The 15,663-nt window shown below is 45.9% G+C and overlaps 1 protein-coding gene across 2 annotated transcripts in view; it reads right to left on the bottom strand.

Annotated features, from left to right (window-relative positions):
* LOC119178225 (coronin-7) overlaps window positions 1-15,663 on the bottom strand; it is a 231,415-nt gene that overhangs the window by 210,848 nt on the left and 4,904 nt on the right. For both annotated transcript variants that reach the window (XM_075882279.1, XM_037429422.2), the window contains exons 5-6: window positions 5,558-5,628; window positions 5,312-5,501 (exon numbers count right to left, since the gene is read on the bottom strand). In XM_075882279.1, the coding sequence (XP_075738394.1) occupies window positions 5,312-5,501; window positions 5,558-5,628 (261 nt within the window). The remainder of the gene's footprint in view (window positions 1-5,311; window positions 5,502-5,557; window positions 5,629-15,663) is intronic.

The following is a 15,663-nucleotide window of genomic DNA, read 5'->3' as shown; positions in this document are numbered from 1 at the left end:
GCGAGAAGTTGATTAAGAAGTATAAAGGAGGTCCAGGTAATGGTTGTGACCTGGATGAGAAGGCGCAGCATAAAATTTTTGCTGTTCTTCCTTATATTCATGGTTTTACCCACCGCCTGAAAAAGGTTGCATCAAGATATGATGTCCAAGTGGTTATTTCTGCCAGGAACAAGTTATCCACTTTATGTGCCAAAGTAGATAGACGAGTCGCGAATCAGCGAAATGTCCAGCAACACACATGCAATGTTAGTCATATTCATAATTATGTATCTTGTATCACCGGTGTTGTCTACTCCATACCCTTGTCATGCGGTCGTGTGTACGTGGGACAAACAGGTCGCTGTCTAAATGTTAGACTTCGAGAACATTTTAATTCTTTAAAAGGCCACTCCGGCCTTCATCTGGCAGCCCACTGTAAGAAATGCGGTTGCGCTCCGCTGTTCGGTGATACTTCTGTGTTGTTCCGGCATAAGAACCAAAGAGTGCGCGAACTTATTGAGGCTGCGCATATTCACAAGAAATCTGTGTCTTGTGTTAGTGTTCCCTCTGTGGCCATACATGATAAGGAGTTAAGCTATCTTGGTTTTGTATGACGGGTGTGCTATGCTTGATGTGCCTAAGGTTGGTGATTTGGTCCCTCGTGTTTTTTCTCCTCCCCCTTTGCCCCCTCTTGCTTTTTTCTGCCTATTATATATATTGCCTCGTTCTTGCAATAAAGCGTCAGTTGATAGTCTGCGCTTGTCTGTCCTTTTTCTCTCCTTCTTGTTTCCGTCAGTTTTTTGCGCAGTTACATACCTTATGGATCAGTACCAACTAGCCCAACTTACCATTCTTCTGAAGTTTAAAATGGTGTCCCATTGGCTTATTTTCGGAGGGGTTCAGGCCTTGCTCAGGCTCCCTACAAGCGGGGGCACAAGACAGGGTTCGGGAGACCACTTCGGGACCTTGGAGAGTGCGTATGCTTTTAGCCTCTCCAGCCGGCGGCTCTTTGTCCCCTTGTCTTTCGTCGCCAGCCGGTGGTTACGTTATCTTGTCGGGGCTCTGGCTTCAGCTGGTGCGCGCTCTTTTTTGCAGTCTCGAAGTCCTGACACAGCACCTTGCGATTGTGCACCGTATGTTTCTTTTAACTGTTCCTATGTCTGTTCTGCTTATTCTGTTCTGGGGTGCGTGATCGCAATAGCGCTGACCGAAGGGTAGGTTCGCGCCTCCATCTTGGTTCTTTGTTTTATGTGTGCTCAATTTGTGGCAACTATTCAATATATCTGATAACTTGTATTTGTTATTTGGTGTCCTGTATAATTATGTCAATTACGGTTGGTTGTACTGAATGACTGATGTCTTTGTACAACATTCTCAGTAATAAACCAGCCATTGGGAGAGCGTCATCAAGGGTCTCCCTCATTGCGCGTGCGAGCTCACCGTCCATTCGTGGTGATGGTCCGAGCTCGCATGCGCGGCAGTATGGATGGTACACAGCGTAATGAGACAAGAAGAACAAAAAAGCAGCACCCTGAATGGAGCTCGCAATGCTCGGATGCACGGTGGTGTTCGGCGTGTAGAGCTGTGAGGATAGAGAGCCTGTGCATGGCTGGTGGTCGGTACGGGTAAATTATCATCAAAAGGCGACAAATAGAACAAAAGACGCCAACGAACAAACCAACAACACCCTCTTTCTGGCACACAACATCGAGCCAGGGGCCTAATTAGCCTCTGGTCGCTGAAAGACCGAGCTCTTAGTGGAATGGAGTAAGGTTGTCCAGTAGTTTAGTGCGTTTTGTCCAAACAAAAGCCGTCTCTCCCAGTGCGCGTTCATATCTCTTTCTTCATTTTTTTTTTCCTTTGCATCTATCCACCGCTCTCTTGAGAGTTGCCTGTATTATTGGTTGTTAGAGCATAAACTACCCTAGGCCAGGTCTCCGTTGACGTATTGTGATATCGGAAGAGGCAAGTGCCACTTTACCAGAAGTATTGAGCACCCGCTTCAATGTTTTGGCTGCGAAGCACAAACCAGAAAAGGCGTGCTGCAAGATTTCACCGAGATACAACATTCGATCTTTATTGCGGGGGTTCATTGGATAACCTGAGATCCTCATAATGCCGTTTCTGGGAGACTTACCCCCTCGTTCTGTTTCTGATTCAGCGATTTGGTGAGTCCAATAAACTTTCTCAGCGCCTCTACGCTTTTCTTGCTCAAAGCTCATAACTGCGTAATAGATGACGCACTGTTTCGCACCCGTGTCGCTGCTGGTAATGATTTCAGCACATGCCAACTAACGTGCAAAAACGGCGCAAAAACCGCCAAGCGGACCAAGAGGGGCCTTAAAACGAGTCCAGTTCACCAATAGGCAGGCGCCTCAGGCCCCCCCACCCGTCCCGTAAGTCGAAAGGGACGCATCCCTGCAACCCCGAGGCGATGACAGGGAAACTGTCCTGGCAGAAAGCCAGCCGTGGGAAGCACCAGCCCTCTTCATCTGGAATTTGGAGATGTCCTTAATTTTGTTTTAACGGTGGGCTGAAGAGATTCAAACGTACTGTGGAGTAACTCAGTTGTATATATTTGTAAATACCACATTTACTCGCGTAATGAACGCACTTTTTTTCTAAAAAAAATTGAAGCAAAGTGGGGGGTGCGTTCCCTATGCGGGACAAATTTTATTAAAACATTTTCGGGATGAGCAAGAAATGCAGTAATGCAAAAAAAAAAGTTAGGTCATTTAGCCGTTTGCAATTGACATACGCGTACACTGTTTGAAAACAGCTACTTTGTTGCACTTTACTCATCTTCGGTGGTTGATGACACTATCTTCTGCAAGCTGTCTCTGTGTAGCTCGCATGCACCATAAAAGCGTAATGCGGCTATCTTTTCCCGCAATCATTTAACTGCAACAGTGGTGTCTGCAGTCATCTCGAGGAGCGCCCAGAAGTGTGCGCTACGATGCACTTAGCCAACTTTGTCCCAACATCCCACGACGGCCGCGATGATGCCGTTCACATTGTAGCAAGCAACCAACATTGCAGCAAGCAACCCCCGAAGCATCGAAACAAACCGTCGAAACAAGATTTAACAAGATTAACGACAATATACAGCCGCCACCTCACTTCCACATGAGAAGTTCCTGTACGCGTGGAGAACAAGCAAAGTGAGAATGGGGAGTTCTACCATGTTGCGGAAATCGTCACCATCTTTTCTGGGTGACAAGCGATTTTTTCTGGTTGTCCAGAAACCTGCGAAGCGAGAGCGACAAACGACTTTTCGCAGCAGCAAATCCTGTCGTCGCACGAAAATCGAGTGCACGTCATCAGGCCTTAAAGTTTCGTATTTGCAGGAAACGACCGATGGTTAGCGCGGGAAGTGCGGTGACCTTTGCTCGCTGTGTGCTTATCAGCTGCGACGTCCGCACACTCGCACTGTTCGTGAACCCCTCTGTGGCACACAAATAAAAAAGGCGGGGAACCTGCCACACACAGATAGCAAGGAAAACAATACGGCACGCAGCAACAAGCGAAGGGAGCGAGCCAAGGTGGCCGAGGATATCCAACAGAAGACATCCAATGGGTAAGGAGACACCAGGTGTCTGTTAGCGGGACAGCAGCAGGTGAAAGGAGGGGGCGTATTTATTAGGCGAGGGGGAAAATATCCAAATTATGACGACTGAAATTGGAAGTAGGTTTATTATGCGAGTACATTAATCACGCGAGTAAACAGGGTAGTTTCTTCATATGTCGCTGGTGATGTGACCGCTTCCAGGAGGCAGGGTGCCAGAAGTGCCGATATTGCACAGGCACAAAGACTGCTAGTATTAAAACGAGCACGTGGAGCGGAGTGGGAGAAAAGGGTGCACTTCACATGGTCCAGATGAGCTTGGCTCAAGTTCCCATGCCACCTCTTTTACTATTGCTGACCGCCGAGACGTGTGAATAGACTGGCAGCCCCTGGCGCAGAGGTACAAGGTTTCACACCACTGCCTATATTATATTACCGGCCAGTCATTGGAGTCATACTGCTTGCATTTAGGTCAATTCACTCTCAGAGTCAACGTATGGCATAGCATAAAAGTTTGTCTATCACCGCTCTCTACGACGTCTGTCCATGTCATAGACAGGACATCATAGATGCCCATTTCGGTTGGTGTCGCGAATGGGCAGTGAGCGTCCACAAGAGGATTACCCCAAAATATTGAGGTCATTCGTCAACATGCTAGTAAAGACCACGCTTACTATCCAGATGAATTCACACAAAGAGACAATGTGACAGAAACCGTCGGCCCAAATGTTCGTGATGATTCGACTTATGTCTCCTCGATGAAGCTTTCATTCACTTCTTCAGGCTATGAATTTCCATGTTTCATATAGTTATTTTCTTGCAGGCAACTTCTCTTCATTATTTCACTTTGGCAGCGGCAATGTATGCATGCTTTTGGCAGCGGCGATGTATGCATGCTATCTAATCAACTTTTCTGGATTTTCGCAGAGGCTACTGCTTCATCCTATACCTGACTGCTATGTGCATCCCGCCATCTGCCTCAGAACGCTGTAACCACGGCTTATCTATTCTGTCTCGGGGACAGTATTTTCAATGTACAGTCGATGCAGTGAAGCATTGCTGACAGAACAAAACAAGATTTGTTATTCTACAACATTTTTTTGCAGATTTTGTCGTGATTTGTATGCACCAACCCGTGCCGCCTGTGGCTGCAAAAATTTTCCCACAGAATACAGGGCAGGCACAGCTACGCAGAGCACAGAAGCCAAAGGGTTAAAGAAGCTAGACCACCTGTCAGAACATTGGCTTCAGTGACAGCCCCTGTTCGAGGATTTTTTTATCTCATCAATCGAAAATTCTATTTAGTCTCAAGTAAATTATCCACAGAAATACAGTCGAGCCCACATACAACAGCCCCTCTTAAAACGAACTTTTGCTTAAAACGAACAATATCCGCATGATCGTGAAAATATACATTGGTTCAATGGCACAAAAATCGCACTTACAACGAACGTCTCCGAGCGCGGCTGATTGGTTGCAGCTTATGCCACGGGCCTTGGCGAACAAGCACACTGCTGTTTTAAAGGAACCCGAGACCACCCTTATCGTTTCTGTTCTTCGAAACACGTGCATCACGGACTTTTTGGGGCAAAAAAAGTTGTGTTTTCACTCCCAACTTTTTGTAAAAGCTGTGTTTCATTTACTACGAACTTCGGGATACAGCGAACGGATGCCACGTCACGATCAGGTTCGTTATAAGCGGGCTCGACTGTATAAACAAGTTTACCATGCCAAGCCAAGCACAATACTGAAAATTCCCACACTTACTGCCAAGCTCGGATTGGTTGACTAGGTCCCAGATTTGCAGAGCACTGTCTGTGGCTGCAGCCAGGAGGCAGTCCACAGCTGGATTAAAAGACAAGTTCTCAATGCGAGACTTGCCAGGTTGAAGCACAAGTTCAGAATTTTGGGGCACGTTGGGTACAACACCGCCATCCGGAATCCTCCAGATTTTGATCTGCAGAAGACAACTATGTCAAGCACAATTCACACTGAGAGATAAGAGCAGCTTACGGTGGCGTCGTGGGAGCAGGTAGCCAGGAGGCCGTCATCGTACGGACAAAATTCAAAGTCAGTTATGAAGTCTGTAATGCAGAAAGAAAATTGTAGAGACAACAAAGAGAATAAAACAATGCAATGTGCACTATAGAGTGAATCAACGACAGGTGCGGTTATACGAACATTTGGGAAAGTTGTGCAGTGTCAGTGGTCTCTAGGAGGCTGGTAAATCATGTCATGCCGCTTCGCAATTTTCTATCGCCAGTATTACATCGTACATAATAAACATATAACCTAAATGGAAACATCCTGTTTATTCCATCTTCTTTCTCCTCTGAGTGACCGCTGCCGAGCGCATGCCATCGCACAGGGCTGTAGTCGGTAGCAAGGCCTTATATCACATAACCCCTTTTGCAAAAAAAAATATATATATATATATATAATAATAACAAATAAAAGCACACAAAAAACAGTTTCTTTTTACTTCCTTACAAAGTCCCTTAATTCCTTTGGGGTATTCTTTTCTTGCTAGTTTCTTATGGGTGCATCAAATCCTGAGAGACTGGTTGAAACTTGCATGCCCTCTGCAGCAAATGATCAAGGGTATGCATTTTCATGGCCATCCACTCAGGATATGTCCGGTTGTGGTGCACTAGATGACTGATTAGATGCAGGTGGCCAGGTCATAACAGCACAGGTGCCCGATATCATTTTGTTGACTGCTCAGAGTGAACTGCGACTAACATCTAACGTAGATGCGTTCCCCACATGCCCCTCTTCCAAGAGGTACGAGGTCAATCAATGTTTTCCAATCTTCTTGGGCACAGAGAATTGTGGAGACAGCTTGCCGTGAACTGCAGGCATCTTAACATGCACATAATCCCCAATGGCAAAGCTGGGTTCCTTTGCTCCATGTTTTTCATTGGCGTAGCTCTTCCAGATCCTTTGCTTGTTTTTTACACGCTTTCGCAACTGCGATACCGCTCTTGATGGGTCCGTGCTGAAACATCTGTCGGGCAATCCCACTATGTCAAGTCTAGTGCAAGGCTCGCATCGAAGAACTGTGGGTGCCGCACCATTAGTCGCGTGAGGTGTACAGCGATATACTTGCAGGTGATCAAGCATGGCTGTTTGCATATCACGACGTTCGAAACAGAGCTAGTTGAATATACGACTTTATCACCCTATTATATCTTTCCACCAAGCTGTTAGCTAGTGGGTAATACACAGAAGAGCTTTAATGCGTTAATCCATGCTCTGTGAAAAATTCGTCAAAGCTTGCTGAAGAAAACTGTGGTCCATGATCGGATACAATACCAAGTGGGTATCCTTCTCGCGCAAAAAGTTCAAGTAGAAACTTCTTCACTGTAGACGTGATCGCATCTCGTACGAAAGCCACTTCAGGCCACTTGCTATAATAGTCATTAACAGTAATTGCAGGATGGTAGCTGGCCAAAGCTTGTGTAAAAGGTCCCACAATGTCTATGGCAATTTTTTCCCCCGCTGCGTCAGGAAGAGGAACAAGTTGCAGTGGTGCTCCAAAGCTACATGCATACCTGTCACAAGACTGGCAAATCACGTATCTGCACACCAGTTCTTCAATGTGGCTATCCATGCACGGGCATCATTAAGAATCTCAAAGCCGAGCTTTGGTACAACTAATGCCTGGGTGTGAATCGTGGGCCAGATCCGTAAGACTGTGTGTCGAAGTCGCCGGCATGACAATACTGTCACCGCGGTATAGAATGTCACAACATACAGTTCAGACTTCACATAAAAGTAAGGAAGCAACACCTTTGACAGGGATTTTTTGTCACGCCAAGAAGCAGTCGTGAAGTGCTTAACTGGACAGACAACCTAATCATCGGCACTTGCTTCTTAAAGTTCTTGCATGGTCACAACTGGAGACAAAAGGCATACGAATTCTTCAGGTGCACCGTAGAGTAAACTCTGGGCAGCCGGGAGAGAGCGTCAGCCACAAGGTTTTTGCTGCCCTTCCTGTATTCCATGGTGTAATTGTAGCAAAGCAACCGGGAAGACCAGCGCACTATCCTTAATGAACCTGTACCTTTCGCTGAGAGGAGCGTAACCAACGCCGCATGATCAGTCAGTAGGATGAATGGCCTGCTTCACAGGTAAATGTGCCAATGTTCGCAAGACCAGACGCAGAGAAGAGCCTCACGTTCGCCTACTGAGTACTGCAGTTCCTGTAGTTGCAGAGTACACGGGGTGAACACGGCAGTTTGCAGTGAGGTTCCATTATCCTGCTAAAGCATTGCACCTAATCCATATCCTGAGGCATCTGTCGTAACATGCACACGTAGATGAGGATCGAAGAGATGAACTCCACAAGATGTTGGCAGGGCTTTCAGTTGCTCCAAACTGCTTTGTGCTGCTGCAGTCCAAACGAAAGGCGCATTTTCTCGAAGAAAGGCACACATTGGCTCCCCAACATCAGAAAAATGCGGAATGAGCTTAGAGTAAAAACCTGCAAGTGCCAAGATTTAACGCAGTTGGTCGATGTTTTTAGATGAAGGCGCCTTGGTTATTGCCTCAATGGGTGACATTGGTGAAAATAATCCTCTAGCACTGAGAACATGACCAAGGAAAGTCAACTCTATGACGTCAAAAACACACTTGTGATTGAGCCTGAGGCCTGCATCAGAGAGCCGTTTCAAAACAGCATACAAATTGCACAGATAATCCTCTCGGGAGCATCAATGCACAATTATATCGTCAATGTAAAACAAGACGCATTTGCACCCTTTTATCATATGCGTCATTTTTTGAAATGCCGAGGGCGCCGATGCCAGTTCGAAACAAACCCTCTTGAAACGAAAAAGTGCGTCATGAGGGTGGTAAGGTCGCGGATCTCTATACTGAGTGGTAATTAGTGGTATGCAGAGTACATTTTGGTTTTGCCAACCTTCTAATGGTTCACTTTTTGAGAATTCAAAAAGATCATCAGAGATGACGCTGCGGGCTGTGTTCATGGATCTAAGTGGGCCTAATGATACTGGGACATCCCCGAATGCAACAAATTTAGAGAGATTGTCATACTGAAGCTTGTTGTGGACCTCCAGAAGCAGGTCGCCGCTTCCCATCTTGGGGACATTAAATCCTGGGCCAATTGCTTTTGTTAGGGTTTTCGATACAAGAGAAACTGATCGGACTGTATTTTCTCTCTGGCTATGTACAACATGATATTTGGCGAAGGATTGCTTTGGTTTTGAGAATAAGAAGAGTTCTTCCGTGTGCAACCTTTTCGGGCGATGATCAAGGAGCGGGAAAAAAAAGTTCTATACAGGGAATATTATTTTCGGCGGCGATGGTGGTCACCAACCACAGAGCCCAACAAGGGGACGCTGCAAGGTAGAACACTTGAAGACACCAGCCATGCATCGCCACTATAACCATACATAACTACCCAGGTTTGAGCAATGACACAGGGTTAGCCCTAGCCGCCAGGAAATTTATAAGTAAACAGAAAAGAGAAGGCGACAGGACAAATAAAATGTTGGAGATCAAGACGAAGATGTCGGGAAAGAGAGATAGGAAAAGGCAACTGCTGATTTCACCTGGGTTGGTCAGCCCAAATGAGCTAGCTGCCTGCATGAAGCCGGGGCCAAACGGGTGTGTTGTCTTCGGCGGGGGGGGCCTCAAAGGTCCAATCGCCCAGTGTCAATACAGAGTTCTCTCTTTGCCACTAAATTGTTCAGGATAGCATGCGCAATCCAGTGTCTGCAATGTGGTGGCTCGGCTGATGATACGATTACATGCGCAGTGGCGGAAAGGTCTGCACTGAAGTGGGCATTTTGCCTCCTCGAGATGCCTTGTTCCCTCTTGCCCCTTTTGGGGAAGATTCCTCCTCTCGATCCAAGGACACACATCACTTTCTCGGGAGCCTGGTCTTGGGAGGTGCGACTGACCGCATCTTATTCAAGCCAAGAGCGCCGCCGCCGCCATCAGCCCCCGCAGTGCCCTAACCATGGTGCAAACTACTGCGCTGTACCAGAGTGCAAATGCACCATGCACGGTCAGATGAACAGTAACATCATTCCCAAGACATAAGCTTACTATGCGTTAAGTCGTTTTCCCCCAGTAGTGCAGAACGCTCTGCCGCTGAGGTGTTATTTTAGATGTGCTACTGTATTGCACGCAATTGGCAGACGTGTAACTGAGGTGAATGAACACTTTCAGTTAAAACTCGTCCCTGTTTTTCATCGGCCTGGAACCCATTGTGGAGGCAACTCAACTCAAACAGCAAGATAGGGGGTCGCAGCTTGTTGTTAGGGCTGTTGTGTAGGTCGGCACTTTGAGAGACGACTCATTCACCACAATTTTTTCGCCCTTTTGCACTCTCGCCTATTGACACTCATAGGTCTTCACTCATGTTCCTACTCACGCCTACTCACACTCTTGAATATTCACTCATGTTCATACTCGCGACTACCGATACTCATGAGTACTCACTCATGTTCATACTCACGACGTTCAAATGAGTGTGTGTGAGTACTCATGAGGGAGTGTGCCGAGCTATGAGTACTAGCAAAGGCGACTGCCCCACTGACAGAGTACGAAGTGATCCAAACGAGGGACAAGGTTCGTATATGCGCAACTATTTTAATGACATGCACTAAAGGTATCAACTGTTACATGTTATTAGTGGATAAAATGATATGTGGTTTTTTATTGGTGCAAGGCCATACTTGGCCAAAGAGCGCCAGGAAAAAATTACAATAAAATAGCAATGATGTGTGGTTTGTGGTGACAATGTTGGAGATGCGAACTATGAGGCTATTATGTGGCTGTACAGGGGCCTAGAACTACCCGCCCTACGGCAGGTAAAACATACGAGTATTTAAAATAATGAGGGTGACATGAAATGTTATTTGTGGATATGAACTACTAAATTTAAACATCAAATAGTGTACACTGAAATATTTGCGACCGTTATTTCACTAACATATTTTAAATAGGGCTATAGAATAACCATTGAACACTTTCAACCGTGCATTCTTATGTAATGCATCACAGCACCTACACAAACAAGGCTCATATAATCTATAGAACTACCCTGGCCATGTTCCAAGTGGCATCGCCCCGATCATGAAAACAAGTGGCTTCACACCAGAACATTGATGGCAAAAAAAAAAAATAATAAACACCGATTCGACCTTTGCAGTAGACATGTGTTCAATCGACCCATCATTACAAAGATTGCTACTGTAGATGTCCAGCAAGGAGCTAGCTCAATTTGGTCATGCTGATCCATCGCACAAATACCACATGTGTAAAGCATAGAGATTCCTTCTCTGCACAAAAGAGATTTGCTTTCAACATTCACCATCACCTGCCACAATCCACCTACAGATAACTGTGTTACCTTTCTCTTTCTATTTTCTAAGAGGCCACCATAAAGGACGCCACGTTGCCACCATGTTCGCTTACAACTGAGCAATGATAGACTTGCACCTTTACAGTGACGCTATGAACGAACTTGTTCTTGAGCTGACGGCGCTTGCTAATACTGTATTCACTAATATAATGAACGTACTCGCATAATAAACGCACCTCCTAGATTCATCCGCTGCAGTCACGCTAACCGACACCTTCTTGCCTATTGGATCTCTCGTTTTTTATGCCGACCCCCCCTCGGCTCGCTGCCTTCCCTCCTTTAACCACTGCAGTATTGTATTTCTATGTGTGTGTCTCCCATCTTTTTTAATTATCCGTGAGCCACAGTGGGGTTCACGAATGATGCTAGTATAGATACATTGCACTTGATAAGCACACAGCTAGTGAAGGTCACGAAACTGCCCGTACCAACCCACGGTCACTTCCTGCAAATACGAAACTTTAAAGGGACACTAAACTCAAATAACAATTTACATCAGATTGAAAGCGCAATATATGTCAACATCTAAAATGACAATATTATCAACAGCAGTGCCCTAATTACCGAGAAGTTAAGGTAAATGCGCAATAACACATGCGCCGCAGTAGGACATTCCCAAAGTGATACAGATGATATCAGACGAACCACCTACAATTGATCACTAGTAATCAATCTAACTGCATTAAATAAAAAAACCTTCCGTGCATCAAGAGACGCAATAAAATGCTCCTTGTTCGTTTGTTTGACTCATGGCGAAAACAACTGCCAGACGTTACTATGGGGAGTGGTACGAGTGGTACGAAAAATGCAATTTCCGCGTGGTTACAATGAACAGGTCGGGCCATCTGGTAAACCAAAACAAAGCAGTTGAACCAAAACACGCCTGCCATCTCTGAGCCAATGGCACGAAAATTATGAATGGGTGTTGTTGCTCCTGTGGCTCCTGCTGCTTTCCTTCTGCCTAGTAGTGTCGGTGACCACGCAGTAAAGGCGGGCAAGGTTAAGCACGGCAACAGTGACGTAAGATAGTCCGCTTTTTGAGGTGGGTAATTTGAAGTGCACTAACCCGATGTGGGCCACTAAAACATGATTTTATTTCAAAATGAGCCCTTCTTTGGAACAAAAGTAACACTACGAGGTTTCTGGACCGCTATTTCAACAAACAACGTCGATTTAATAGTTGCCTTTAGTGTCCATTTAAGGCCCAACTACATGCGAGTAATTTCCATGCAAATGCTTTTGAACCTTTGCTTGAAAACCGTGTTCCCTAAAGGTCTTTGGACTGTGTGTGAATGCTTTGCCTTTTGAACCACTGTTGAATCACTGCAGTTATATTTCTTGAGACAAATTAAGTGAACCTTTTGCCTTTCGCATAGTGACAGCTGAGAAAAAGAAATACCCGCAATATAATTGCAGGGCTTTAGCTTCAACATCAAACCTAGATTTATCGATGCGATGCAAGAAAAACAACACAATGAAAAAGAAAATGATTTTATGGGTGGCTCCGAGCATGTGCTTGGTGTAGATGATCGTGTGTATGTTAAAACAGTGCAAAGGGTTTACATTCGTTCAGAGAACTGGGAGTGCAACACAAGAGACAGAGAAAGAATTACACAGCAGAGGGCTTCAGCTGGGCAGTTCTTCCACTGTTCACTAACAGAGTATGAACTACTGACTAGCCCAGCTTTCAATTCCAGTGCAAGAAGAGGAACTTGCCCTCTGGGAGGAAGGTGTAGTGCGACAGGTGGCCAGTGCAGTGACATATTGTGGAAGTTGAGAACTGGAATGCACTACCTGCACATAATGCTGAGCGCACCGATGCAAATGCTTTTGAAGACTTGCTTGAAAGCTGTGTTACCTAAAAACCGGTCGGTGATGCGTGGATGCTTTGCTTTCTTTTTGTTATGCCAATGTTTATTTTCTTTCTTGTTATCATTAACAGTTGACACTACTTGAGCGTTTTTATATACAAATTGTTACTTTTATGTACTCCCTGCTGTAATGACCCACAAATGTTGGTTAACAGTATGCTCAAATAAAATAAAAATGCAAGGACAGGATCGATCCACGACCACCATGCTGACCCAACTTCAGCATCTGCCTCCAGCTGAAACTGTGTAGCTTCACTGACTGAAAATGTCACCACCCGCTACTCGTCAAGCCTTTCAGGAGGACAATGCAGTCCCTACGATTGAATGCATCAGTTCCTCCCTACAACCTATTCTGAAGTCAGCACCCCCATTGCTGCCAACAGTTCTGATCCGGCGAAGGCTGCGCCACTTCACAGAAGCATCCGCCCGTGCAAGCCACCAGACTGGTTCAAGCAGCACAAGAACTTCACGAGTTGAGTTGGGGGAATAAATGCTATAGCATGACGCTTACCACATTGAGACGTGATCCCTCGATCCCTACAAAAGCTAGTTGTGGTGCCGGGCATTTCATGCACCTCCGATCAGTTTCGGTTTTGATGGGATGTGTCGCAAGGTGCCACACAATGGCTATAATGATAACCGTTGTTACACACCAATGCTCGCTCTCTGAATAAATAGTTCCCTCCTGGTTCTGGCCTAGCATGAAATTTTTCACAGCGCTCCGGCGCTAACGCACCCATTGTGTGCATCGAACAGTGCCTCGGCGGCGATGCAACAAACTGGTGACAAGATGAACAAGTAAGCAGCTTACATACTTTGTCGGCATCCTTCACCGATTTCCTACGCGAATCGCCACCTTTTTGGCCGCATTTACAGGGCACCGCTCTACTTGCACGCTGCAAATGCATTAGGCATACTGCACTACTGCAGCCACCCCTGCACGTTCGGCCAATACTTGCTGCCATCAGTGACTCGCCAACGTATACTGGCGTCTGGGACTTCTCAGTGCCTCAACGTTCCAGCACGACTTCCGCGATTGCTCCTCCACCATTCTTGCAAACTCCGGGTGCCCTTACCGTGCCTTGGGCATACGTCGAAGTCGCTTCCAAAGACACCGCCCGACCCGCTCTCAAGAAGGGTCTACTACTTAACGCACTCAGAGTTGAGGGCCTTGATGTCTACTGAACGCTACAAAATGCACAGGACCAGGCAGAAGGCGGAGACGGGACTCTGGACAAAGGCACGAAGGATGAATACATCGCAGCACTCACACTACTAGAGAACAGTTTCAAGGCTCCACGCAATGAAGTCCTAGAGCGTCATTACTTCAAAATGCTCAAACATATGCCGGGGGAATCAGTTACTGACTACGTTTCTGCTTTACAGACAATGGCGAGAAAATGCAACTTCAGTGCCTCCGCCAATTCCATGGTCTGCAATCAGCTGTTCAGCGGAATAACCGCACCAAATGTGCGAAGACGACTCTTGCAACTGGGTCCTACCCTTACTTTACAGCAAGCAGTTCAAATTGTCAAAGAAGAGGAGTGTATAGAACTCAAAATGCAGGAATTCGCAAACGCACAGGTTGAGAAGATCGGGTTACATCCAGGTGTGCAAAATGGCCGCCAAAAACAAAAGTATGGCCGACGGCCTCCCTGACAGAACTTAGCAGGAAGCTAACATGGCTGCAGGCATCACGACTCTTATCCTACTACATCAAATTTTTCAAGCCATCAGGATGGACCACACCGATCTGAATCGGGTGTCTGCAACAGATGCAGACCTCATCAACACTGCACGAATTTTCCCAATTGTCCAGCCCTCAATCGCACTTGTTCTGCCTGTGGGAAACGAGGTCACTACAGAGCTGTGCGCCGCTCATCAAATGTCAGCACGTCTCAGCAGAACAAAGTTAAGTATGAGATAGTTAAGTATGAGATACTTCAGTAACAAACACAATTACAATTCTAAACATTGATGAACGCTCCAGCCGTCCTTCGCCACTGAAAATTACTGTTCAAGTTGGTCAAGTTAACATTCCTCATTGACATTGGTGCGACCGTATCATTAACTTACAATATTTCAGGAAGTACTTTTTGAGGACCAGACTGCTTGACTCGTACGTTGTTCCTTAGGACTATTCGAAGAAATGCATTCCCAACCTCAGATATCTCTCTACAAACGTTCGGTACAATGATACCACTGCTGCTGTCACATTTTACGCGACGAAAGAGGGTTCTTCATTTCTTGGATTAGATGCCATTCAAAGCCTCCTCATAACCATCGAAGGTGCAACATTGTCCTGCTCACAAGTTTCAGGTTCAGAAACTTCGAAAATTCCCGAGAATGCTCTTTCTGAATTTTATCACCTCTTCACCGAGGAACTCGAACTGGTGAAAGGCTATATGCACGAAGTGAAACGTCATCTAGGTGTGCCGCCAGTCGCTGCCAAACTTTGCAGATTGCCATTCCTGCTTCGACAACAAGTCTCCGATGAACTTTCTCGTCTTGAACAAAACAGGAGTCATCGAAAGAGTTTCAGCATAAGATTCAGTCTCTCCACTGGTCGTGGGGAAGATAAAAAACGGTTCCTTAAGACTTTGTGTGGACTTGCGTGAACCAAACAAAGCTATCGTGGTTGATAGGTTTCCCCTGCCTCACATGAAAGAACTTCTCCAGCAACGTACAAATGCTGTTTACTTTTCAAAGCTAGATCTTGCATCAGCGTACCATCAGGTTAACTTGTCAGAATCAAGTAGAGACTTAACTACTTTTGTCACACATCATGGTTTATTCAGATTCCGTAGAGATTGCTTTGGGCTTGGATCTGCCCCTGCTGTTTTTCAGAAAAT

Source organism: Rhipicephalus microplus, chromosome 2 (assembly GCF_043290135.1).
Source record: "Rhipicephalus microplus isolate Deutch F79 chromosome 2, USDA_Rmic, whole genome shotgun sequence".
Lineage (NCBI taxonomy): Eukaryota > Metazoa > Arthropoda > Arachnida > Ixodida > Ixodidae > Rhipicephalus > Rhipicephalus microplus.
Note: the sequence above shows the minus strand (reverse complement) of the source record. Positions and strands in the feature narration are given on the sequence as shown.